Here is a 27,378-nt window from a genome sequence, read left to right as displayed (position 1 = left end):
GTAGTACTCAGGATTTCTTCGAATAACTCTCGAGGAAATTCTTCGAATAAGTCTCTGCAGAGTTTCTTGCAAGATTTCATCTGTAATCTTTCTGACATTTTTTTGGGAATTTATTACAAGGAGTTTCGTAAGTTATCTCCGGAAAAAAATCGAGAAAAATGCAATGAAGTAAATGCAAGTACTCCAAGATCGACTATTAAAGGAATCCTAAAACTAGCATTAAAAACCTTAAGACATTTTCGGGTAGGAATTTTTGGAAATAAAAAAAACGAGTAAGAGTTCCAGAAGAAATTCCAGAAGGCACTCCGGAGAAAAAAACTTAGCCCGGCCTGTTGATTAGGCAAATGAAAGAGCTAAGTCCCGGGAGAACTTTAACAGAAATGTCAGGTAAAACTTTCAAAGCAACTCCGCGTGAATCTGTAGGAAATGTCCCAGGTGAAACTTGTGTAGAAATCTAGGGAAAAACTCTAGAAGAAAGCTTCCGGAAATTTCTTGAGGCGTTACAGGAGAAACTTCGTAAGAAATCCCGAGAGGAACTCCTGTAGATTCGTTTGAAACTCCTTAGTAAAAGCCTCTAGTAGAAACCCCGGAAAGATCTTCTGGGGAAATTCCTAGGCGAACATCGAAAGGAACCGCGGAAAATATTCAAAAGGAATCCCGATAAACATACTAGGAGAAGTTCCTTGACAACATCTGCGATATATCTTGAGATAAACTCTTATTTATTTATTTATTTATTTATTTATTTATTTCCCCCTACATTCATCTGACAACATTGTCTACATGAATTAACTTAAATTTAAATTACTCAAACATATTTGAAATCAGCAGTAGTTGTTTAAAACACTTAAAACTAACAGAGAAATCGAACAAATCATACACACGATTAAACAAACAACACATTACAAGTATGGGTTCATTCTGACCATAATAGGTGCGTCTAAACTGTAGTCTAATGAAATTAGAGCGTCTTAAGCTACGAGGTATTACATTAATAGTTATCTGTGACAAAATATTAGGAACATCTAAATTACCTACAAGCACTTTTTGCACAAACAATACTCTTTCTATCTGACGCCGCCTGGAAAGTGTGTCCATTCCGAGAAGTTGTCAGCGATTCTGATACGGGGGTAATTCAGTAGGATCACGCCAAGGAAGAAACCTCAGGGCGTTGCGTACAAACCGAGATTGCACGGCCTCTATTCTAGATATCCAGATGCCAACATAAGGACTCCACACCACAGCAGCATACTCTAGTACGGATCGCACCAACGAGTAGTACAATGCTCGTAGGCGGTATGGATCTCTGAATTCGTTGGAGATCCTGAAGATAAGTCCCAGATTCCGATTCGCCTTTGCAATTACCATGGAGTAATGCTCTCTGAAACTCTTTCCAGCTGCTCACCACTAATGTTGTAACCCCAACTAATTGGATCCTTTTTGTGCGTGAAGGAGATTACCGAACATTTACTCGTACTGATGGTCAATTCATTGATCCTACACCATTCCGCAAACACGTCAACAAGTCTTTGAAGCTCCCGGCAATCTTGAGCTGAGTTTACGACCAAGTAAATTTATAAATCGTCCGTATATAAAAGCCGACATCCTCGAGGCAGTACAGCGCACACATCGTTGAAAAACAAAGAAAAAAGCAATGGGCCGAGATTGCTCCCTTGGGGTACACCAGATGAATTAGAGAAATAGCTGGACTGAGCTGTTCCGATTTTAACACACAGACGACGATCTACCAAATACGATTTCAGCCATTGAACAAAACTAGATGCAGCACCCATCCTTTCTACCTTTGCGAGGAGCAACGCATGGTCAACGCGGTCAAATGCAGCTTTCAGGTCCGTATATATGGTGTCAACTTGAGCCCCGTTTTCGATGTTTCGTAAGCAGAACGATGTGAACTCCGTGAGGTTAGTTACCGTTGATCTTCCAGCATAAAAGCCATGTTGGTCGCACGAGATGTGATTTTTGATTTCGTGGAACAAAATTTTGTTGACAAGAATCTCCAACAGTTTGGAACCTGCGCATAGTGATGTAATACCTCGATAGTTAGCTACATTACCATGGTCGCCCTTTTTATGCACAGGAAACAGTACCGTAAACCGGGATCAAATTGATCAGCGGGGTGAAATTGATCATTCGGGTACTACATTGTAATTCCATACTAGGAACTTTTAAGCGTCATAATGATCATAAACTTTTTACGTCGTCTGGTTCGTAGATGTCTAGAGATAAGTGTAGACTTTTATTTTCTTAGAAAAAAGTTAGTTTTGGCTTATTTTTCTAAGAATTTGCAATGCATTTCTCATTTAGCTGAAATCATAGCTTCTAATCAATCGATTGCTAATAGGACTTCTCGTGAATTCTCTGTTTTGACATTTTTGTGGAGCCTTGGTTGGGAAGTTATCTAGCTAATCACAACATGAAATAGTTAAAAAATAGTTTATTTTATGATGAAATGGTCATTTATTGTGACAGAAATCACTTATTTCAAATGAAATTGCCTACCTTTAGGCGTTTAAGGGGAAATTTCAAAATTTAATTTTGCATTTAAAGTATCAAATTCACTAGTTGTAAGATTTTAAACGCGTTATTCGGTTTAAGAAGAGCAAAATTAAGCGGTGAAGGAAATTTTCCTTTTCAAACGATGCTTAATTGTACACTGATCAATTTCGCCCCAAAGTGGCACTTCCAATTTTTTGATATTTGAAATTATTTAACTTAATGTTTAAATTTGTTGAACAAAAATCTGTCACACGGTTCCTTGGAGATCCACTGGGTACTGGTTTTACAGAAATTCTATTTGAATTGCCACTGAAGTTATTCGCAAAAGTCGTTTTAAAGTGATCAATTTGACCCCGGATTACGGTACTGATTCTTTCCATTCATCCGGAAAAGCCGATTGCGCCATTGATTTATTGCAGATCGATGTCAGAGGAGCGCATAGTGCGACAGCACATCTCTTGAACACGATAGGTGGAATGCCATCTGGCCCTGGCTGACACGAAGACTTCAGTTTATTGATGGCATCGCTGATGTCCGCTTCAGAAAAGACGATGTTTTGCATTCCTAGCACATCCTGAGGAACATTCTGGAGGGCAGAGCGTATGTGCTGCGTAGAGGCAGGCTCCTGTTTGAATACACTTGAGAAATGACGTGCAAACAATCTGCACATATCGATTGGAGACGCGACCGAGTCCTTACCATCAGACATGATAGATGGCAATCCATTCTGCTTACGCTTTTGATTAACAAACAACCAGAAACGCTTGGGGTTCCGCATCAGTTCCTTTAGTTTCCTTTGCACATATTGTGAATAAAGCAGTCGATTGTAGTTTTTGTACATGTTACTAGAAATTTGAAAATCGCGCTTTGCAATAGAGTTCTTGTTTCTAGAGTAATGTCGCAAAGCTCTAGCTCTCTCCGTTTTCAGGATTCTCAGTCGATTATTCGACCACGGCGGGTTTCGGGTAATTGGTTGAGTGGGAATATGAAGACGAAACAACTCGGTGAGCGTATGGGTTAAAATTTCTACAGCATCGTTGACATTATCAGCAGTGTGCAGCGGTGCCCAGTCAACTCCCGAGATAGCATGACTTAACGCAGCAAAATCAGCTTTTCGGAAGTCGAAATGTGGAACTACTTCCGAATCAATGAACGAAACTGTTCTTGGACATTTTAAGGAAGCAAACAGACCAGGATGATGTTGGTCTATCTGAACGAGCGGCTCAACAGCTTCTGTGACAAAGCACTGACCAGAGACATGTTCGTTTCCCAAAACAAGGTCTAGCTTCCGGCCGTAGTTGTTGACTGTAGGATTGAGTTGTCTCATATTTAAAAGCGACATGCCATCAATAAGTGCAGAACTGGCACTGTTGAAGTTGGATTGACATGGATCAGGGTGTAATTGACCACTGGAATTAGTTTTCCAGACAAGGCCAGACTGATTAAAATCGCCGAACAGTAAATGCATGTCAGAAAAACCAATGGAGTCACTAACATGATTAATGCACTCAATGTGTCTCTCGACATAGTTGGGGTCAGAAGCGTGTTCAGGTGAAAGATACACAACGCCAATGAAAATTTCACTGCTCCCGGAGAAAATGCGTACCCACAGTTGTTCCAGTTCAATATGCATAGAGAGCGCTACAGCAGTTGATCTTTAACGGTTCGAAACGGCAATGAGTACACCACCGCCGCGGTTTTTGCCTGTGAGTTCAGCATTACGATCCTTTCTGTATACGGTATACTTATCACCAAACAACAGCAACGAAGTAAACTGCTCGTTGGGCCAGCTTTCCGTGATAACAATGACGTCTTATTGAGATCTCAGAATAAATCTTGACAGAAATCCCTGAATTTATCTTTGGGGCTAGACACAGGAGGAGCTCCGTGAAGATCCCATGAGGAACTGTACTGCCATGTCCCATTTTAATAGAGGGATTCCCATAGAATATTGCACACGACAGTGTGGAAGCAATATAGGGCTAATCTCTGGCAGAAATATAGGGCAGTTCTGGAAAGAAACTCTGCAGAATCTTCGTGAAAAACTCTAGGATAAATCTGTCGAAAATCAGAAATCCTGGAAGATTCTCAAGGAAGAGTCTCGATAAAACTTCTTGGAAAAATGCTGATGGGATTCAGAATCCAGAAAGGAACACTAAAAACGAAAAAAATGTGTGTATGGGAGTTTCTAGATGGACACACGAGTAATACACTTGAAGAACTTTCATATTCTTGTCAACAGTGTAAAGCCTGTATCCGCAATAATCGGGACACAGAAGAACGGCAGTAACTCTGTACTGAATCGATTAAAATTGGCAAAAACTTGACTGAGAACTATTCAATGTATGTTTATTATTTGGGCAAAATTTCATAAAAATCGATGCATTACTTTTAACTGTGGATGAGAAACAAACAGACGTGATTCAAAGTTCTGTAAGAATAATTATGAAATTTCGTAAGCAGTTATGATACTTATAGAGACACTTTCTTGCAAAATTTCATCAACTTTTATCAATTGGATTGGTAGTTACTGCTGTTGATAGGGGTTAGTATTAGTGAACATGTTTCATGTTTTTCATATGCGATATTTGCCCATTCATAACTTTTGAATTTCTCTGCCAATTTTCATGAAATTTTAACAGAAGGTAGTTGATTATGTGTGTATTATGCCTGAAAAATTTGGTGATTATTGGTATAGTACTTTCAACAATATAATCGAAACAATAAGGGGTGCTGACTAATTGTTGTCTGAGGGGCTAAAATCACCCAAAATAATTATATGTTTCGACTAAAAAAATGTTGATAGTGCATCGATTTTTCTGATATTTTGTTTATGCAAGTAAAGTAGATTGAGAGGTTTATGTTCAAAATGTCAGCCATTTCCTTTATCAAATTCAAAAGTTACAGCGTTAAACCAGGGGCTGCACAAAATACAATTGTGCGTGTTCTACTGTTTCATTGCTACAACAAAAAGTACAGCACCGATTCACATGAAATTTTGCAGGTGAAATTAACACATTTTAAGATATTATCAGGTCAAATTTGAGCAATTTTAATTTATCGATTGCAGAGTTACAGCTATATTTCTGTGCCCCGATTATTGCGGATACAGGCTTTAGTAAACTCTGTTGACTCTACTTCTGAGCTGATCAACATCTAGTGAAGTTCACCACTTTTTATTCAATATTAAGTACGACCCAATGTTTTATTATTTTATCGGTGCATATTTTAAGTAATTATTGCAGTGTATTTTAACCTAAGCTAATTCTACACTCATTTTATCGGTGTAAAATTTCCCTGACCATTCCAGATGTTGCCCTGTAGAATAAAATTCCCTAAGGATTTCAAGTTTTCATGGGTTTTCCAGGTACTGCATACCTTGAGTAAAGTATTTCTAAGTTGATTTTTTACCGGAACTTCAAAAGTTCTTTGAACAAGTTTCTAAAGTTTGAACAAGTTTTGAGGTTTGTCTGCAGTTAGCTGGTTGTATTGCTTGCGAAACTTGTTATATACCTTGGAGAAAAATGTTTTAAAATGCTTTGAGCGTTTGTAAGCAGTCGAGATGATCTTTAGATAAGAGATTTAATAATCTGTCATACATATCGAACAAATGAAGAAAAACCATTAAAGGTCCTCAAATTATACATCACACAATCACATGATTTTTAGTTATTGTTCACTGCTACAAATGAATACTCCAAATTAAGCGACATTTTCGAAAATACTATTCGAGTGTAGAATTAGCAACTAGTTAAAATACACAAAAAAAAAAAACAAAAAAAAAAGAAAATACTATTCAAAGCTGTGATAGTTCTTTACATTTTTCTATTCTTTTATCCTAGTTGACAGTTCTTTCCTTCACTGTGCTAGTCTGAGTATCATGTTCTCGTTTACTGGCTTTACTCTATTGCTGGCTTCAAAATATTCAATACTACATATATCCTGCTTTTCTATTGTAGAACACGAATTCATGTGTTGTTGTTGCAATTTGTGTTGATTTGTCGAAAAGCTGTTGATTGCGCAAATTCGAATTTAACCTTTTAAAGCGAACGTGTAGTTTTAAAGACCAAGAGGTCGCGTATTACAGAAAGTTGGATTTTTTATTTTATTTATGGAAGTATATCTAGGGCAGTGCTGAAATTGTAATTTCGACGTATCCAGATTCTATCACCTACATCTCATTTCACAAGCTGAAGAAAGTTGCGGAGAAACCACTCTAACTTTGATATTTATGGTCATGATTCGAAAAATGCCAACTGATATTGATGATGAATGTTAATTGACATTTTTCGAAGGTAGTCGATGACTTTTATCTTACATAGTTACGACAGAGCGGTTTTTCCGTGACTGAGCTGATCTAGCCGCATAATTATGTTAAGGTTCAGATTCTGAAATAAGCTGCAGGTGATTGAAGAATGAAGTTAGATATGTCGAAATGACATTTTCAGCACTGATCTAGGAAATCTTCTTTTATTTTTTTTTGTTTTCAACAAAAAAAAACATAAACGAGAAATGAATAAATCTACTGATTGTTACCAAATCGTGTACTTCAATTTCAATAAAACATTTAGATTTTCTCACACTGAATGACCAATTGAAATTCAATCTGTTACTTTTTTAATTTGCTGCCTCGCAATGCAACCCAGTGCAAAGCACAAAGAATAGTAATTGCATTAAAAACCAATCGCACCAAGTATATTCCATCGCAGCTGCACATCCGAACAAAAAGTGTCACACTCTCACCGCTGCCTGGCTGCAGTTCCGCTTTCCGCATGTACGTACATGCGAAGTACGTTCGTTCCGCAGCATAAAAGCAAAAAAAGATGCACCAGCAGAAGCCAGCCGCAAGCATTATGGTGGGAGCTTCGCAGCGTCCAGCGCTCTAGCTAGCTCACCCATAAATGTAAACAGTTAAATAACAGTTTTAAGTGTTTGTTTACTCCAAAAAGTGTTTAAGTGGCGCCTCGCTCGCCGCCGCCGTGCAATGCCGACGACGACCGACTGCAGCGTCTTGCTTGTTCTATTCTAAATAAACAACTTTCCGTTTAGGTCTCGTTCGCTGTGACTTTATCGCCCGTTCCCGGTTGTGGGCGCTTTGATTTCGATTTTTTTTTACGATTCATTATACCTTTTTAAGATGGTAAGGGAAATCGATTGAAGTGGAGTTGTTTTGTCTTCATGCAGCACGTTTGTTTTCGCTAAGAAGTTTTTTCTAACCGGGTGTTATTTATAGACCAACGCAAGTAGGTTCAATGTCAGTGAAATATGGGTTAGCACTGAGGTTCCATGCTGAGTTTCGTAACTTATTAGATAAAACTCGGACACTGTACCTTTTCCTGATATTCACACGCATTCATAGTAATCACTATTTACTTACTACGGATAAAATGTCAAATGCACGATACCATCTATGAGGAACACTTTTACCTTTTCCTTACGCCAGGGACACCACTATTGTTAAAGAAATATTACTTACTTGCTACGGGGAAATACAGTACGATACCATACTCATTATGATGTTATCTACCTCATACGGGCAACACACTTTGCAGCAGTGGATTAGTAAGGTTATCAAGGAAAGCGAAAGAAAATAATAGGAAAGGAAACTAGATTTTAACTCCAAAGTGATGCTTGATGTGGACAATTTTTGGAAAAATATCGGAATTTGAGCATTTGGAAACATCATGCATCACTTTGGGACAGTTGATCCAAACAAATTTTTGTAAAATTTCTCAAACCAAGAACAAAGTGTTAAACAAATTAGAACATTTGACTGATCTATCGGCAACTCAACTTTCTACACAAAATGATATAACTCATAATACGAATTCAGCAAAGAATTTTGACAAGAATGGAACTTAACCAAACTTAAATTTAACTTAAACTTAGGGAAACTGAAAAAAAGAGAAGCGACTTACCTATCCAGTCTGGAAGAAGTGTGCCCGCAAGAGATTCTGAGTATCTCTTACCTGTGGAAGAAAGAGGAAAAAAAAATAATGGCATTAGTTTACAGCGCATAATCAACTATGAATTACAATTAATCTTCATTTTTCTTCGTCCAGCCGCCACCGAAAACCGTTTTGTAGAAGGTGTTTTCTCGTAGTCGCACACAAGGAGCAGGATGCAAAACTTTCAATCTCAGCCCCGTGGCACGTCGTTCATAAATTGCCTCCGGTGCTGCTGTTTCGAAACCCAAACTCCGGAACAGTAGAGAGCAGATGAACGGAAAAATCACGTCTTGGGGAAAATCTTCCTATAGGAAACGTGCTCGTGTTGGTGTTGGTTCTTTGTCTGGGTAAAGGCATACAACCCAGCCAGCCAGCCAGCCAGCGGCACCATTAGAGACGCGAAGATCTTCGGAGCTCAAACAAGCCATAAATCCTAGGCGACCGACCGACGCTCTCTATCTTGGCGGTTCCGTTCGCTACCTTAGCTACCGTAGCTTCTAGAACTGGGAACTGAAAACCAAGACGTGTGCGCACAGGTGTACCAACATAATTGCCAGTCATTTACATGAAATATTAATTTTTAAACAAAACGTGTACTTCAACATGTTTCAGGAGGCTAATTTATGGTCGCAGCAAGATTTCGTCCCCGATCATTCAAAAACTGCCAAAAACCAGAAACAAAATGTACACTCTCCAGCCGAAAACAAACCTAACCATTAATTTTCCGGACCGTTAATGTGAGTTATTTTCTCCCGAAGCCCACCCAGACTGTGGGGGACGCGCATAGCAATCAACTTCCCCAAAGCACCCCGCCATAATCTGCATAAAAGTAATCACAGTTAACGCAATAATCCGGAAGGCTGACCACCGCCAACATAATTAAAATAGTCAACCCTACTTTTCTAATTAATTTATTCCCGTAGTCTTGGCCGGAGAATGCAGCAACACAACAGCAATCCGTTTCATCGCTCGACAACGACGCGTCGGTCCAATTGTCGGGAAGTTGTTTTCCATTCCGAATGGAGAATTAAAATCTTTAATCTTCCGAGTGAGTAAACGAACATCCCTTTGCTTGCTTCTTATAAATCACCGTAATCTCTCGGGTGTGGTTTCTTCGGAAGAGATGATGTTCCCGAGAGCACCACTTTATGGTAGGGATGACTATATAATTTGTCTAGGAAGTCTTGCATGAATGTCGCCGTTTTTTTTTTTGGCGATCGATGATTCCAGTTGGAATATTTCTTACTGGATGTATCAAGACGCAGCCAAAAACCTGCTTATCAAAATATGGTTGCGAATATAAATGAGACTCTTGGATAATGTATGGGAATTTGGGGGGAATCGACGTAAAATGCACCGATGAAGCAAAACGTCTTATCCTATAAGAAATTAAAATGATACAAGCTTAAAGAACAGCTGGTTTCTTTCAAGAGATCTTTTAGAGGACATCGGCTAAATCAGTATGCTTTTTGCAAAAAAAAAAAAAAAATATCGAAAAATATATGCATCTCTAGAGGGACTACTAAATAAATTTCTAAAGAAGTGTCTAGAAAAATTCTTGAAGAAATTTACAATGAGTTTTTTAATTAAAATTCTAACGAAATCTCTGTAGAAATGCTTGAAAGGGTCTCTGAAGGAATCCAAGAGAAATTCCGAAAGTATTTCAGAAGAATTTTTTGTTTGTCTGTGTTAACCCTCTACTACCCATTTTTTATTTTGATCTAAATACCATTTTTCGTCCTCTCAGGATTCTGACGAAAAACCTCTCAGGATTTTGACGAGAATCCTCGCATGATTCTGACGAGAATCCTCTAAAAATTCTGACGAGAATCCTCTCACGACACTGACGAGAATCCTCCCAGGATGACGAGAATTCTCTCAGGATTCTGATGAGAATCCTCTCATGATTCTTACGAGAATCCTCTCAGGATTCTGACGAGAATCCTCTCAGGATTCTGACGAGAATCCTCTCAGGATTCTGACGAGAATCCTCTCAGGATTCTGACGAGAATCCTCTCAGGATTCTGACGAGAATCCTCTCAGGATTCTGACGAGAATCCTCTCAGGATTCTGACGAGAATCCTCTCAGGATTCTGACGAGATTCCTCTCGGGATACTGACGAGAATCCTCTCAGGATTCTGACGAGAATCCTCTCAGGACTCTGGCGAGAATCTTCTCAGGATTCTGACGAGAATCCTCTCAGGATTTTGACGAGAATCCTCTCAGGATTCTGACGAGAATCCTCTCAGGATTCTGACGAGAATCCTCTCAGGATTCTGACGAGAATCCTCGCAGGATGCTGATGAGAATCCTCTCAGGATTCTGACGAGAATCCTCTCAGGATTCTGACGAGAATCCTCTCAGGATTCTGACGAGAATCCTCTCAGGATTCTGACGAGAATCCTCTCAGGATTCTGACGAGAATCCTCTCAGGATTCTGACGAGAATCCTCTCAGGATTCGGACGAGAATCCTCACAGGATTCTGACGAGAATTCTCTCAGGATTCTGACGAGAATCCTCTCAGGATTCTGACGAGAATCCTCGCAGGATTCTGATGAGAATCCTCTCATGATTCTTACGAGAATCCTCTCAGGATTCTGACGAGAATCCTCTCAGGATTCTGACGAGAATCCTCTCAGGATTCTGACGAGAATCCTCTCAGGATTCTGACGAGAATCCTCTCAGGATTCTGACGAGAATCCTCTCAGGATTCTGACGAGAATCCTCTCAGGATTCTGACGAGATTCCTCTCGGGATACTGACGAGAATCCTCTCAGGATTCTGACGAGAATCCTCTCAGGACTCTGGCGAGAATCTTCTCAGGATTCTGACGAGAATCCTCTCAGGATTTTGACGAGAATCCTCTCAGGATTCTGACGAGAATCCTCTCAGGATTCTGACGAGAATCCTCTCAGGATTCTGACGAGAATCCTCGCAGGATGCTGATGAGAATCCTCTCAGGATTCTGACGAGAATCCTCTCAGGATTCTGACGAGAATCCTCTCAGGATTCTGACGAGAATCCTCTCAGGATTCTGACGAGAATCCTCTCAGGATTCGGACGAGAATCCTCTCAGGATTCTGACGAGAATTCTCTCAGGATTCTGACGAGAATCCTCTCAGGATTCTGACGAGAATCCTCGCAGGATTCTGATGAGAATCCTCTCAGGATTCTGACGAGAATCCTCTCAGGATTCTGACGAGAATCCTCTCAGGATTCTGACGAGAATTCTCTCAGGATTCTGACGAGAATCCTCTCAGGATTCTGACGAGAATCCTCTCAGGATTCTGACGAGAATCCTCTCAGGATTCTGACGAGAATCCTCTCAGGATTCTGACGAGAATCCTCTCAGGATTCTGACGAGAATCCTCTCAGGATTCTGACGAGAATCCTCTCAGGATTCTGACGAGAATCCTCTCAGGATTCTGACGAGAATCCTCTCAGGATTCTGACGAGAATCCTCTCAGGATTCTGACGATAATCCTCTCAGGATTCTGACGAGAATCCTCTCAGGATTCTGACGAGAATCCTCTCAGGATTCTGACGAGAATCCTCTCAGGATTCTGACGAGAATCCTCTCAGGATTCTGACGATAATCCTCTCAGGATTCTGACGAGAATCCTCTCAGGATTCTGACGAGAATCCTCTCAGGATTCTGACGAGAATCCTCTCAGGATTCTGACGAGAATCCTCTCAGGATTCTGATGAGAATCCTCTCAGCATTCTGACGAGAATCCTCTCAGGATTCTGACGAGAATCCTCTCAGGATTCAGACGAGAATCCTCTTAGGATTCTTAAAAGAATCTTGCTGTGAATTAGCTTAGTAGTAGATTAGAAGTAGAGATAGAATAGCACTAATCTAGATTTGTTTGCATTAATTTAACGATTACTGAAGCTTGAACACCAATGTAAATTATCCATAATCCATAAAATGTAAATTCAACATAAATTTACTATAAATCCTCATCTTTCTGCCGAGAATCCTCTGAGTACTCTCACGAGAATCCTCTCAGGATTCTGACGAGAATCCTCTCAGGATTCTGACGAGAATCCTCTCAGGATTCTGACGAGAATCCTCTCAGGATTCTGACGAGAATCCTCTCAGGATTCTGACGAGAATCCTCTCATGATTCTGACGAGAATCCTCTCAGGATTCTGACGAGAATCCTCTCAGGATTCTGTCGAGAATCCTCTCAGGATTCTGACGAGAATCCTCTCAGGATTCTGACGAGAATCCTCTCAGGATTCTGACAAGAATCTTCTCAGGATTATGACGAGAATCCTCGCCGGATTCTGATGAGAATCCTCGCCGGATTCTGATGAGAATCCTCGCCGGATTCTGATGAGAATCCTCTCAGGATTCTGACGAAAATCCTCTCAGGATTCTGACGAGAATCCTCTCAGGATTCTGACGAGAATCCTCTCAGGATTCTGACGAGAATCCTCTCAGGATTCTGACGAGAATCCTCTCAGGATTCTGACGAGAATCCTCTCAGGATTCTGACGAGAATCCTCTCAGGATTCTGACGAGAATCCTCTCAGGATTCTGACGAGAATCCTCTCAGGATTCTGACGAGAATCCTCTCAGGATTCTGACGAGAATCCTCTCAGGACTCTGACGAGAATCCTCTCAGGACTCTGACGAGAATCCTCTCAGGACTCTGACGAGAATCCTCTCAGGATTCTGACGAGAATCCTCTCAGGATTCTGACGAGAATGCTCTCAGGATTCTGACGAGAATTCTCTCAGGATTCTGACGAGAACCCTCTCAGGATTCTGACGAGAATCCTCTCAGGATTCTGACGAGAATCCTCTCAGGATTCTGACGAGAATCCTCTCAGGATTCTGACGAGAAACCTCTCAGGATTCTGACGAGAGTCCTCTCAGGATTCTGACGAGGTTCCTCTCGGGATACTGACGAGAATCTTCTCAGGATTCTGACGAGAATCCTCTCAGGGTTTTGATGAGAATCCTCTCAGGATTCTGACGATAATCCTCTCAGGATTCTGACGAGAATCCTCTCAGGATTCTGACGAGAATCCTCGCAGGATTCTGACGAGAATCCTCGCAGGATTCTGACGAGAATCCACGCAGGATTCTGACGAGAATCCTCGCAGGATTCTGACGAGAATCCTCTCAGGATTCTAACGAGAATCCTCTCAGGATTCTGACGAGAATCCTCTCAGGATTCTGATGAGAATCCTCTCAGGATTCTGACGAGAATTATCTCGGGATTCAGATGAAAATCCTCTAAGGATTCTGACGAGAATTATCTCGGGATTCCGCTGAAAATCCTCTCAGGGTTCTGACGAGAATCCTCTCAGGATTCTGACGAGAATTCTCTCAGGATTCTGACGAGAATCCTCTCAGGATTTTGACGAGAATCCTCTCAGGATTCTGACGATAATCCTCTCAGGATTCTGACGAGAATCCTCTCAGGATTCTAACGAGAATCCTCTCAGGATTCTAACGAGAATCCTCTCAGGATTCTGACGAGAATCCTCTCAGGATTCTGACGAGAATCCTCTCAGGATTCTGACGAGAATCCTCTCAGGATTCTGACGAGAATCCTCTCAGGATTCTGACGAGAATCCTCTCAGGATTCTGACGAGAATCCTCTCAGGATTCTGACGAGAATCCTCTCAGGATTCTGACGAGAATCCTCTCAGGATTCTGACGAGAATCCTCTCAGGATTCTGACGAGAATCCTCTCAGGATTCTGACGAGAATCCTCTCAGGATTCTGACGAGAATCCTCTCAGGATTCTGATGAGAATCCTCTCAGGATTCTGACGAGAATCCTCTCTGGATTCTGACGAGAATCCTCTCTGGATTCTGACGAGAATCCTCTCAGGATTCTGACGAAAATCCTCTCAGGATTCTGACGAGAATCCTCTCAGGATTCTGACGAGAATCCTCTCATGATTCTGACGAGAATCCTCTCAGGATTCTGACGAGAATCCTCTTTGGATTCTGACGAGAATCCTCTCAGGATTCTGACGAGAATCGTCTCAGGATTCTGACGAGAATCGTCTCAGGATTCTGACGAGAATCGTCCCAGGATTCTGACGTGAATCGTCTCAGGATTCTGACGAGAATTCTCTCAGGATTCTGACGAGAATCCTGTCAGGATTCTGACGAGAATCCCTTCAGGATTCTGACGAGAATCCTTTCAGTATTCTGACGAGAATCCTTTCAGGATTCTGACGAGAATCCTTTCAGGATTCTGACGAGAATCCTTTCAGGATTCTGACGAGAATCCTTTCAGGATTCTGACGAGAATCCTTTCAGGATTCTGACGAGAATCCTTTCAGCATTCTGACGAGAAACCTCTTAGGATTCTTAAAAGAATCTTCTCAAGATTCTGACGAGAATCATCTCAGGATTTTGAGATGGCAAGAATCCTCTCATGATTCTGGCGAGAATCCTCTCAGGATTCTGACAAGAATCCTCTCAGGATTCTGTCGAGAATCCTCTCAGGATTCTGTCGAGAATCCTCTCAGGATTCTGTCGAGAATCCTCTCAGGATTCTGTCGAGAATCCTCTCAGGATTCTGTCGAGAATCCTCTCAGGATTCTGTCGAGAATCCTCTCAGGATTCTGTCGAGAATCCTCTCAGGATTCTGTCGAGAATCCTCTCAGGATTCTGTCGAGAATCCTCTCAGGATTCTGTCGAGAATCCTCTCAGGATTTTGTCGAGAATCCTCTCAGGATTCTGTCGAGAATCCTCTCAGGATTTTGTCGAGATTCCTCTCAGGATTCTGTCAAGATTCCTCTCAGGATTTCTCTAGAAATCACTAGCGGGATTTCTGAAGATTGAAGAAAATATACAGACGAATCCTTGAGAAATTTAATGAAACTTCTCTCGAAATTTGGAGAAAATATGATTAAATCCGTGGAAGAATCCACGAAGAAGTTAAGTGTTTGCAATTATTCCGGATAATTTCGAAAGATATTTTATAAGGTAGTAAATCCTTGTAAATATACCTGGAGAAATTTCAAAAGATTTTCTTTTGGAAATTTTCTATAAAATGCCAGATGTAATCCCCAAGGAGACATTTCAGAAGGGGTCCCAGGGTAAGAAACCGCTAAATAAAGTTATGAAAGCAAGCTTGGAAGTATCTCTGGAAAAAAGCTGATAATTTCTTAAGCATCCTGTGGAACATTTTCGAACAGAATCTCTCGGGGAAATTTTCTAAAGAATTCATAAAGAAATTCCTAAAAAAAAGTGTATTGGATGTTTTCTAGAAGAATAGATGGAAAAAGTCCGAAAGGAATATCTAGAGGAGTTTCCGAATAAAACTCCAGATGAATTCCCGAAAAAAATCACGTGGAGTTTTTGAAGCAATCCATGCCAATTCTCATTAAGAATTCCATGAATGTCTCAAAAAAATATCGAAATTTAAAGCAATTTATGGAAGGCTTTGTAAGGTATTTCTTGGAGAAATTTCTGGAAGAATTCTTATGTGGTTTTAAGAAAAAATCCTTGAAGGGTTTTCAAAAGATATCTCTGGAAGAACTTTTAAAGAAAACGTTGAAGAAATTCCTGAAGAAATCTGTAGAAATTTTAATAATGCAATCCCTGGAATAATTTCTAAAGGAATTTTAAGAATACTTTCTGAAGGAGTCCCTGGAAAAATTTCTCACAAAATCTCTGAAAGATATTTTTCAGGGACTCGCTAGTGAAACTACTAAATATATCTATGGAAGATTCTCTGAGAGCACCAGTTGAAGAATTTCTGCAGGCATACCTGAAGAGCTTTTCGATGAAATCCAGGGAGGAGTATCTAAAGAAGAACTATGGAAGACTTGTTTTTAAAATTTCGAGAAGAATCACTATTGGAATTTCTGAATAAATCCCTGAAGACATTTCTGAAGTTATCTCTGTAGAAATTATTCGAATGATCCTTGGGATTTATTTTGAAAAAAAAAACAAAAAAAGAATTTCTAGAAGAATTATTGAAGAAGAATTCAGAGGAATACACGAAGGAGTTCGTAAAGGAATTTTAAAGAAAATTTTTTGAAGAATTTCTGAAAGATTTTCCAAACCCTGGTGAAATTTTAGAATAAATATCTAGATGATTTTGTTAAGGTTTATCTAATGATCAAAATTCTGTAATATTCCTCAGAATAATTTCTGAAGAAATCTTTATAAGAACTTTTGAAGTAATCAGAAATCCTTGGAGAGGTGTCTGAATGTATCCTTGGAGGAAAAATTTTTTGGAAGATTTTAAAGAATTTCTGAAAGTTTTTTGTAAAAGAATGTCTAGAGAAATTTTTGAAAAAATAGCTCGAGCTGTTTTAAAGGAATGCTGAGACAAATTCTTTTTTTTTTTTGAAATTTTTGAGAAAGCAGTCCTTGCAAGAATTTCTAAAAGTTTTTTTTTTGTAAAATTCATGAAAGAAATTCCTACAGGCAGTTCTAAAACTATTCAAGGGAAAAAAGCCGAATGGATCCCTGGGTGATTTCCTTAAAGCATCCATGAAGGAATACCTACAGAAATTTTATGGGATATCCCTGGAGAAATTTTCGAAGAAATCTATTTCTTAATAGATTTCATGGGAGAATAAATAAAGGAATCCCTCTAAAAAAACTCCTATAAGCATTTCTAAAGTAGTTACAAGAAGAATTCTTAAAGGATTCCATAAAAGATTTTTTCACGTAATCGCTAAATAAACGTCTGAATACATCCGTGGAAGTTTATACGAAAGCATCAGGGGTAAAATATCTGCTGGAATCCCTGGAGGGGTTTTAAAAGGAATCCAGGGAAGAGTATCTCAGGAAATATATTTGAGAGTTCTTTGTGAAATTCCTGTTGGAATCACTAGTCAGATATCTCCGAAGAAAACATTCAATTGAATCCCTGGGAAATTTTTGGAAAATAAAATCCGGAAGAATCCCCGAAGAAATTTTTAGAAGATTTCGGAAAAATCCCGGATGTATTTCTGAAAAAAAAATCCTAAGGAATCCTGTAAAAAAATCTGAATAATTTTTTTCGGAAATTCTTTTTTCTTATTCGAAATTATGTATTATATTTGTGTTTGTGAAGAAATTCATAGGTAGAGTTTTGAAATAACCAAAAATCATTGGATAAATTTCCTAATCAATCTCTGCAGGAATGTGTTAATAACGTTTTGGAAGATTTTCTGAAAAATCACCCAAATAATTTCTGGAAGATATGTTTGAAATAATTTCTGGAGATGTTTTGGGAAAATATCTAGCATAATTTCAAAGGTATCCTTGAATGAATTTCTGGAACAATTTCTGGAGAAAGTTTTGAATAAGAATACCATGGAGGAATTAATAAAGCAATCCATACAAGAATTTTTTAAGTTTTTTTTTCTGTAAAATTTCTGATGGAAATTCCTGGAGCTCTAAGGCAATATCTGATGAAAATTTCCGAATGATTCCCTAGGTAACTTTTTAAAGAATTCGTGATGTAATTCCTGCAGAAATTTCTGAGGAAACCCGTTGAGAAATTTCCAAAATTCCATGAATGAATTTTTTGAAAAATCTTGGAAAATTTTCTGAAAAACCACCGGCGGAATTTCTGAAAAAAAAACTCTACAGGATCCTCTTAGGATTCTTAAAAGAATCTTGCTGTGAATTAGCTTAGTAGTAGATTAGAAGTAGAGATAGAATAGCACTAATCTAGATTTGTTTGCATTAATTTAACGATTACTGAAGCTTGAACACCAATGTAAATTATCCATAATCCATAAAATGTAAATTCAACATAAATTTACTATAAATCCTCATCTTTCTGCCGAGAATCCTCTGAGTACTCTCACGAGAATCCTCTCAGGATTCTGACGAGAATCCTCTCAGGATTCTGACGAGAATCCTCTCAGGATTCTGACGAGAATCCTCTCAGGATTCTGACGAGAATCCTCTCAGGATTCTGACGAGAATCCTCTCAGGATTCTGACGAGAATCCTCTCATGATTCTGACGAGAATCCTCTCAGGATTCTGACGAGAATCCTCTCAGGATTCTGACGAGAATCCTCTCAGGATTCTGACGAGAATCCTCTCAGGATTCTGTCGAGAATCCTCTCAGGATTCTGACGAGAATCCTCTCAGGATTCTGACGAGAATCCTCTCAGGATTCTGACAAGAATCTTCTCAGGATTATGACGAGAATCCTCGCCGGATTCTGATGAGAATCCTCGCCGGATTCTGATGAGAATCCTCGCCGGATTCTGATGAGAATCCTCTCAGGATTCTGACGAGAATCCTCTCAGGATTCTGACGAGAATCCTCTCAGGATTCTGACGAGAATCCTCTCAGGATTCTGACGAGAATCCTCTCAGGATTCTGACGAGAATCCTCTCAGGATTCTGACGAGAATCCTCTCAGGATTCTGACGAGAATCCTCTCAGGATTCTGACGAGAATCCTCTCAGGATTCTGACGAGAATCCTCTCAGGACTCTGACGAGAATCCTCTCAGGACTCTGACGAGAATCCTCTCAGGACTCTGACGAGAATCCTCTCAGGACTCTGACGAGAATCCTCTCAGGACTCTGACGAGAATCCTCTCAGGATTCTGACGAGAATCCTCTCAGGATTCTGACGAGAATACTCTCAGGATTCTGACGAGAATTCTCTCAGGATTCTGACGAGAACCCTCTCAGGATTCTGACGAGAATCCTCTCAGGATTCTGACGAGAATCCTCTCAGGATTCTGACGAGAATCCTCTCAGGATTCTGACGAGAATCCTCTCAGGATTCTGACGAGAGTCCTCTCAGGATTCTGACGAGATTCCTCTCGGGATACTGACGAGAATCTTCTCAGGATTCTGACGAGAATCCTCTCAGGGTTTTGATGAGAATCCTCTCAGGATTCTGACGATAATCCTCTCAGGATTCTGACGAGAATCCTCTCAGGATTCTGACGAGAATCCTCGCAGGATTCTGACGAGAATCCTCGCAGGATTCTGACGAGAATCCACGCAGGATTCTGACGAGAATCCTCGCAGGATTCTGACGAGAATCCTCTCAGGATTCTAACGAGAATCCTCTCAGGATTCTGACGAGAATCCTCTCAGGATTCTGATGAGAATCCTCTCAGGATTCTGACGAGAATTATCTCGGGATTCAGATGAAAATCCTCTAAGGATTCTGACGAGAATTATCTCGGAATTCCGCTGAAAATCCTCTCAGGGTTCTGACGAGAATCCTCTCAGGATTCTGACGAGAATTCTCTCAGGATTCTGACGAGAATCCTCTCAGGATTTTGACGAGAATCCTCTCAGGATTCTGACGATAATCCTCTCAGGATTCTGACGAGAATCCTCTCAGGATTCTAACGAGAATCCTCTCAGGATTCTAACGAGAATCCTCTCAGGATTCTGACGAGAATCCTCTCAGGATTCTGACGAGAATCCTCTCAGGATTCTGACGAGAATCCTCTCAGGATTCTGACGAGAATCCTCTCAGGATTCTGACGAGAATCCTCTCAGGATTCTGACGAGAATCCTCTCAGGATTCTGACGAGAATCCTCTCAGGATTCTGATGAGAATCCTCTCAGGATTCTGACGAGAATCCTCTCTGGATTCTGACGAGAATCCTCTCTGGATTCTGACGAGAATCCTCTCAGGATTCTGACGAGAATCCTCTCAGGATTCTGACGAGAATCCTCTCAGGATTCTGACGAGAATCCTCTCATGATTCTGACGAGAATCCTCTCAGGATTCTGACGAGAATCCTCTCAGGATTCTGACGAGAATCCTCTTTGGATTCTGACGAGAATCCTCTCAGGATTCTGACGAGAATCGTCTCAGGATTCTGACGAGAATCGTCTCAGGATTCTGACGAGAATCGTCCCAGGATTCTGACGTGAATCGTCTCAGGATTCTGACGAGAATTCTCTCAGGATTCTGACGAGAATCCTGTCAGGATTCTGACGAGAATCCCTTCAGGATTCTGACGAGAATCCTTTCAGTATTCTGACGAGAATCCTTTCAGGATTCTGACGAGAATCCTTTCAGGATTCTGACGAGAATCCTTTCAGGATTCTGACGAGAATCCTTTCAGGATTCTGACGAGAATCCTTTCAGGATTCTGACGAGAATCCTTTCAGGATTCTGACGAGAATCCTTTCAGGATTCTGACGAGAATCCTTTCAGGATTCTGACGAGAAACCTCTTAGGATTCTTAAAAGAATCTTCTCAAGATTCTGACGAGAATCATCTCAGGATTTTGAGATGGCAAGAATCCTCTCATGATTCTGGCGAGAATCCTCTCAGGATTCTGACAAGAATCCTCTCAGGATTCTGTCGAGAATCCTCTCAGGATTCTGTCGAGAATCCTCTCAGGATTCTGTCGAGAATCCTCTCAGGATTCTGTCGAGAATCCTCTCAGGATTTTGTCGAGAATTCTCTCAGGATTCTGTCGAGAATCCTCTCAGGATTTTGTCGAGATTCCTCTCAGGATTCTGTCAAGATTCCTCTCAGGATTTCTCTAGAAATCACTAGCGGGATTTCTGAAGATTGAAGAAAATATACAGACGAATCCTTGAGAAATTTAATGAAACTTCTCTCGAAATTTGGAGAAAATATGATTAAATCCGTGGAAGAATCCACGAAGAAGTTAAGTGTTTGCAATTATTCCGGATAATTTCGAAAGATATTTTATAAGGTAGTAAATCCTTGTAAATATACCTGGAGAAATTTCAAAAGATTTTCTTTTGGAAATTTTCTATAAAATGCCAGATGTAATCCCCAAGGAGACATTTCAGAAGGGGTCCCAGGGTAAGAAACCGCTAAATAAAGTTATGAAAGCAAGCTTGGAAGTATCTCTGGAAAAAAGCTGATAATTTCTTAAGCATCCTGTGGAACATTTTCAAACAGAATCTCTCGGGGAAATTTTCTAAAGAATTCATAAAGAAATTCCTAAAAAAAAGTGTATTGGATGTTTTCTAGAAGAATAGATGGAAAAAGTCCGAAAGGAATATCTAGAGGAGTTTCCGAATAAAACTCCAGATGAATTCCCGAAAAAAATCACGTGGAGTTTTTGAAGCAATCCATGCCAATTCTCATTAAGAATTCCATGAATGTCTCAAAAAAATATCGAAATTTAAAGCAATTTATGGAAGGCTTTGTAAGGTATTTCTTGGAGAAATTTCTGGAAGAATTCTTATGTGGTTTTAAGAAAAAATCCTTGAAGGGTTTTCAAAAGATATCTCTGGAAGAACTTTTAAAGAAAACGTTGAAGAAATTCCTGAAGAAATCTGTAGAAATTTTAATAATGCAATCCCTGGAATAATTTCTAAAGGAATTTTAAGAATACTTTCTGAAGGAGTCCCTGGAAAAATTTCTCACAAAATCTCTGAAAGATATTTTTCAGGGACTCGCTAGTGAAACTACTAAATATATCTATGGAAGATTCTCTGAGAGCACCAGTTGAAGAATTTCTGCAGGCATACCTGAAGAGCTTTTCGATGAAATCCAGGGAGGAGTATCTAAAGAAGAACTATGGAAGACTTGTTTTTAAAATTTCGAGAAGAATCACTATTGGAATTTCTGAATAAATCCCTGAAGACATTTCTGAAGTTATCTCTGTAGAAATTATTCGAATGATCCTTGGGATTTATTTTGAAAAAAAAACAAAAAAAGAATTTCTAGAAGAATTATTGAAGAAGAATTCAGAGGAATACACGAAGGAGTTCGTAAAGGAATTTTAAAGAAAATTTTTTGAAGAATTTCTGAAAGATTTTCCAAACCCTGGTGAAATTTTAGAATAAATATCTAGATGATTTTGTTAAGGTTTATCTAATGATCAAAATTCTGTAATATTCCTCAGAATAATTTCTGAAGAAATCTTTATAAGAACTTTTGAAGTAATCAGAAATCCTTAGAGAGGTGTCTGAATGTATCCTTGGAGGAAAAATTTTTTGGAAGATTTTAAAGAATTTCTGAAAGTTTTTTGTAAAAGAATGTCTAGAGAAATTTTTGAAAAAATAGCTCGAGCTGTTTTAAAGGAATGCTGAGACAAATTCTTTTTTTTTTTGAAATTTTTGAGAAAGCAGTCCTTGCAAGAATTTCTAAAAGTTTTTTTTTTTGTAAAATTCATGAAAGAAATTCCTACAGGCAGTTCTAAAACTATTCAAGGGAAAAAAGCCGAATGGATCCCTGGGTGATTTCCTTAAAGCATCCATGAAGGAATACCTACAGAAATTTTATGGGATATCCCTGGAGAAATTTTCGAAGAAATCTATTTCTTAATAGATTTCATGGGAGAATAAATAAAGGAATCCCTCTAAAAAAACTCCTATAAGCATTTCTAAAGTAGTTACAAGAAGAATTCTTAAAGGATTCCATAAAAGATTTTTTCACGTAATCGCTAAATAAACGTCTGAATACATCCGTGGAAGTTTATACGAAAGCATCAGGGGTAAAATATCTGCTGGAATCCCTGGAGGGGTTTTAAAAGGAATCCAGGGAAGAGTATCTCAGGAAATATATTTGAGAGTTCTTTGTGAAATTCCTGTTGGAATCACTAGTCAGATATCTCCGAAGAAAACATTCAATTGAATCCCTGGGAAATTTTTGGAAAATAAAATCCGGAAGAATCCCCGAAGAAATTTTTAGAAGATTTCGGAAAAATCCCGGATGTATTTCTGAAAAAAAAATCCTAAGGAATCCTGTAAAAAAATCTGAATAATTTTTTTCGGAAATTCTTTTTTCTTATTCGAAATTATGTATTATATTTGTGTTTGTGAAGAAATTCATAGGTAGAGTTTTGAAATAACCAAAAATCATTGGATAAATTTCCTAATCAATCTCTGCAGGAATGTGTTAATAACGTTTTGGAAGATTTTCTGAAAAATCACCCAAATAATTTCTGGAAGATATGTTTGAAATAATTTCTGGAGATGTTTTGGGAAAATATCTAGCATAATTTCAAAGGTATCCTTGAATGAATTTCTGGAACAATTTCTGGAGAAAGTTTTGAATAAGAATACCATGGAGGAATTAATAAAGCAATCCATACAAGAATTTTTTAAGTTTTTTTTTCTGTAAAATTTCTGATGGAAATTCCTGGAGCTTGTGTGGGTGTCGCATGTAATTCGGCAGCACTGCCAATTGTATCTGTCAGAATGCGTGCACCTATCCCACTCTACACACATGCACGGCTGCACATCCCGCTCTACATACAGTGGTGTCACGCAAGCCAGCAGCGAGCCCGCGCGATCGAGACAGCCGCCAGCAGCAGGACAAGTCGACTTGCATCGTGTGAGCCTGTGCGCTATGGTCGATTCCTCAGTACCTGAACCGCACATTGGCGATCCTGCCAGACTGCCGATTTTCCGGCAGTTTTCCGGATTCTTTTTCTTTGCGGTGGAGGAATCGACCATGGCGCACTAAAAGTAAGTTGTTTTTTTTAACGGAAATTGTTTCGCGTGTGTCACAGGAGTAAAATTTGGTCGATGTCGGTCTTACGGCTGCAGCGTCTTCATTCAGTTTAGTTTGGTGGTAAGTTGATTTTTTTTGTCGCTCAATAGCGACTGTGAAAGCGGGAGGAGCGAGCGTTGAAAGTGGAAGGATCGGTTTGTTGTCGATGTGGGAAACCTGTCAAATCAGTAGGGCTTTGGGGTTCCGTTTGGACTGGTGTGCTGCTTTTCGTGTAAAGGCTTGCACTACAAACATAACCTCACATATTTCCATACATGAACATGGGCAGACGTCCAAGGTGTGAAAGAGATAAAAAGAGACGTTACTGTGCATGCTCCCGTACGTTTATCAATGCGAATTGCAACTGGAGCCGGTTGTAGAAGAGGAGCTCACACATTTTTCGAGTTGTTTGAGGAGAAAAATAATTCTAGAGTTAACGTGCCTCAAACGTGCCTAATTTTCGACATTTTTAAATGGAAATGTTTCGATACAAACTGCCTAGTTTTGAATTGACTTAGTTTGGGTTGTTGGTTGGGCTTCTTTAGCAAGAAGGTAATAAGAGGTCTGAGCCAGAAACGGAGAGAGGAAAAAAAATAACATCGAGAGAACTCTAACTTAGTAGATTTTTTTGTGGTTCCGGTTACATACATTGTTTTGGTTTATGCCGTTGTCGCAGTTGTGGCTACTAACATAGCGCAATACTCTGCTTTGTGCTGAGTCAAATACTTAACATTAGTTGGACAAAGTTTGGCATTAGCAGACTTCCTGTTTTCTACAGAGCTGGAAGTTTTGATTTTTATGCTAACCAATAAATACTGAGGCGCTTTGGCCGCCATAGTTAATTGAAAAGAATATATGTTTCATTACAATGAATGCTAACAGTAAGATGAATTGTTTGAACTAATTTTTCATTGAATGCTAGACAGAATGGTTCTGCACTGATAGCCATTTGAACTGTTGTCTCACCACTGCGTACAGAACGAAAACGATTATTTAATTTAACATATGAAGAACAGAACTTTAGATAAGATTTCCTACTAATATGATAATGAGTAAATGCAAATTGTTAGAAGAGAGATCGAAAGTATCTCGATATTAATTGCTGGAAGCGGATCGGGATGACCGCGCTATGATTGTTTGGAAGCGGATCGGGATGACCGCGCTATAAGTTGTCGGAAGCGGATCGGGATGACCGCGCTATGAGTTTCGGAAGCGGATCGGGATGACCGCGTTATGAGTTTTGGAAGCGGATCGGGATGACCGCGCTATGAATTGTCGGAAGCGGATCGGGATGACCGCGCTATGAGTTTTGGAAGCGGATCGGGATGACCGCGCTATGAGTGTTTGGAAGCGGATCGGGATGACCGCGCTATGAACTGTCGGAAGCGGATTGGGATGTCCTCGTTATGATTGTTTGGAAGCGGATTGGGATGACCGCGCTGTGAGTGTTTGGAAATGGATCGAGACTATGAGTTATCGGGAGCCAAACGGGTTGTGTCTTTTTTTATGATACAGAGGCGGGTCCTGAGATGTTTGTGGATATATCACAACATCTAGGCAGCGGAATCATAGGTGAAATAGGGATCCTTAACGAGAAATTTTGTTCACCATCTACTGATGAAGGAGGAGATTAAAATGTACATTATGGTAAAATACGGTACAAGGGAGCCGACAGTTTAATTAAAAAATGACGTTCTTTGATTTGCATCATATAAGATTGAAAACTATGGCCATAACTGCTGCACTTAGCCTATATTGAGTTCAAAATATTTGGCTTATTTATTTTGTTATAGTGAAGCGTACATATATTCCCAAAAACAGGAAATCGAGTCAGAGCTGTATTGAATAGAAATCACTGATCTTAAAATTATCGAACAATGAAACAGCGAGATGGCAGATAGAGTAACATAACGGTTATTTTTTTTAACATCGGCTAGGGCGATCAAGTTATGCTTAGGGTGTCTGTACCAATTATGGCACTACTTAAGAAAAACTATTTGTACAAAAATAACGAGAAAACCAACGCATGTCATCAATATGTTAAAAGATAGATTAGTTTGCATACTTTACAGGAAAAATGTAGAAACGGAGCCAAAACTATTTTTTAGTATTTATTACAGTGTGTGCCAATGATAGGAACTCTGTACCGGTTGTGGTTACATGTTTTTAACTTCTTTTCCTTTTCGCACTATTTGCAAGCATTCCTTATGGGATTAACTGGTACACTATGATGAAAAAGTGTGCAAGAAAGCCGAAATTTTAAGGAAAATGAATTATTTCTAACATAATTTGAGCAAAATGTGGAGTTTCAATGAGTGCAACCATCTTTTGTGAACGTGATCTGTTGTTCACAATTTTTTTCTTGTTGATCAACTATGGCAAATAATTGGTACCATAACCATAGTTAGAACACTTATCCTACTTGCATTTGCTTGCGTCCGAAACGTATGATAATTTCTGCGACTCAAAATAAACAATCAGTAGCTTTAAGTGAATTACAATGTTGCGCAAACAACACTGCGGTATAAAAGTACTCACAAGCATACTTTGCCTTAATATGAAGCTGAAAACCTAAGTTCAAATGGGAGCGTAAAGTCAGAAAAAAAAGGAAAGGACAAAATACAAACTTTATTTTAGTAAATCCTTGTGTACAAGATTTTTTGAGAGGAAGGGAGATGTGTGGGTGTCGCATGTAATTCGGCAGCACTGCCAATTGTATCTGTCAGAATGCGTGCACCTATCCCACTCTACACACATGCACGGCTGCACATCCCGCTCTACATACAGTGGTGTCACGCAAGCCAGCAGCGAGCCCGCGCGATCGAGACAGCCGCCAGCAGCAGGACAAGTCGACTTGCATCGTGTGAGCCTGTGCGCTATGGTCGATTCCTCAGTACCTGAACCGCACAGAGCTCTAAGGCAATATCTGATGAAAATTTCCGAATGATTCCCTAGGTAACTTTTTAAAGAATTCGTGATGTAATTCCTGCAGAAATTTCTGAGGAAACCCGTTGAGAAATTTCCAAAATTCCATGAATGAATTTTTTGAAAAATCTTGGAAAATTTTCTGAAAAACCACCGGCGGAATTTCTGAAAAAAAAACTCTACAGGATTTTGTAAGAGAACCCCTGGGGAATTTTAAGAAAAAAATATCTGGAGGAAATGCTGGGCCTTGGAGAAACTTTTGAAGGAATCCCTGGAAGAATTTCTGAAGAAAGCTTTGAAAGATTTTCTAAAAGAATCCGCAGAAAAATTGCTGAAAACATCAAGATGAATTTCTGAAAGGATCCCAGCAGGAATTTCTTATGGAATCCATGGAAGGAATACAACCCAACATAAAAAGGTCATCCAATCAGCTCAACTGAAATACTTAAGATATGTTTTAATCAAGCATTATCTGAATGAATCCTTTTGCCCTGATTTCCCTGCATATGCCACTAGATCACGCTACCCGATATCTTAATATTCATTTCTTGTGCGTCCAAAATTTGAAAATATTTTTAGCTGGTTCCCGAAG

The 27,378-nt window shown here is 39.5% G+C and overlaps 1 protein-coding gene across 2 annotated transcripts in view; it reads right to left on the bottom strand.

The window, feature by feature from the left end:
- The window catches only part of LOC109405212 (homeotic protein ultrabithorax), a 229,713-nt gene that overhangs the window by 139,051 nt on the left and 63,284 nt on the right, over positions 1 to 27,378 (bottom strand). The window contains exon 2 of one of the 2 annotated variants that reach the window (XM_019678239.3): positions 8,436 to 8,486. The exons of the other annotated variant lie outside the window; for it this stretch is intronic. Within the exon in view, the coding sequence (XP_019533784.1) occupies positions 8,436 to 8,486 (51 nt within the window). The remainder of the gene's footprint in view (positions 1 to 8,435; positions 8,487 to 27,378) is intronic. 2 annotated transcript variants of the gene reach the window in all.

Source organism: Aedes albopictus, chromosome 1 (assembly GCF_035046485.1).
Source record: "Aedes albopictus strain Foshan chromosome 1, AalbF5, whole genome shotgun sequence".
Classification (NCBI taxonomy): Eukaryota; Metazoa; Arthropoda; class Insecta; order Diptera; family Culicidae; genus Aedes; species Aedes albopictus.
Note: the sequence above shows the minus strand (reverse complement) of the source record. Positions and strands in the feature narration are given on the sequence as shown.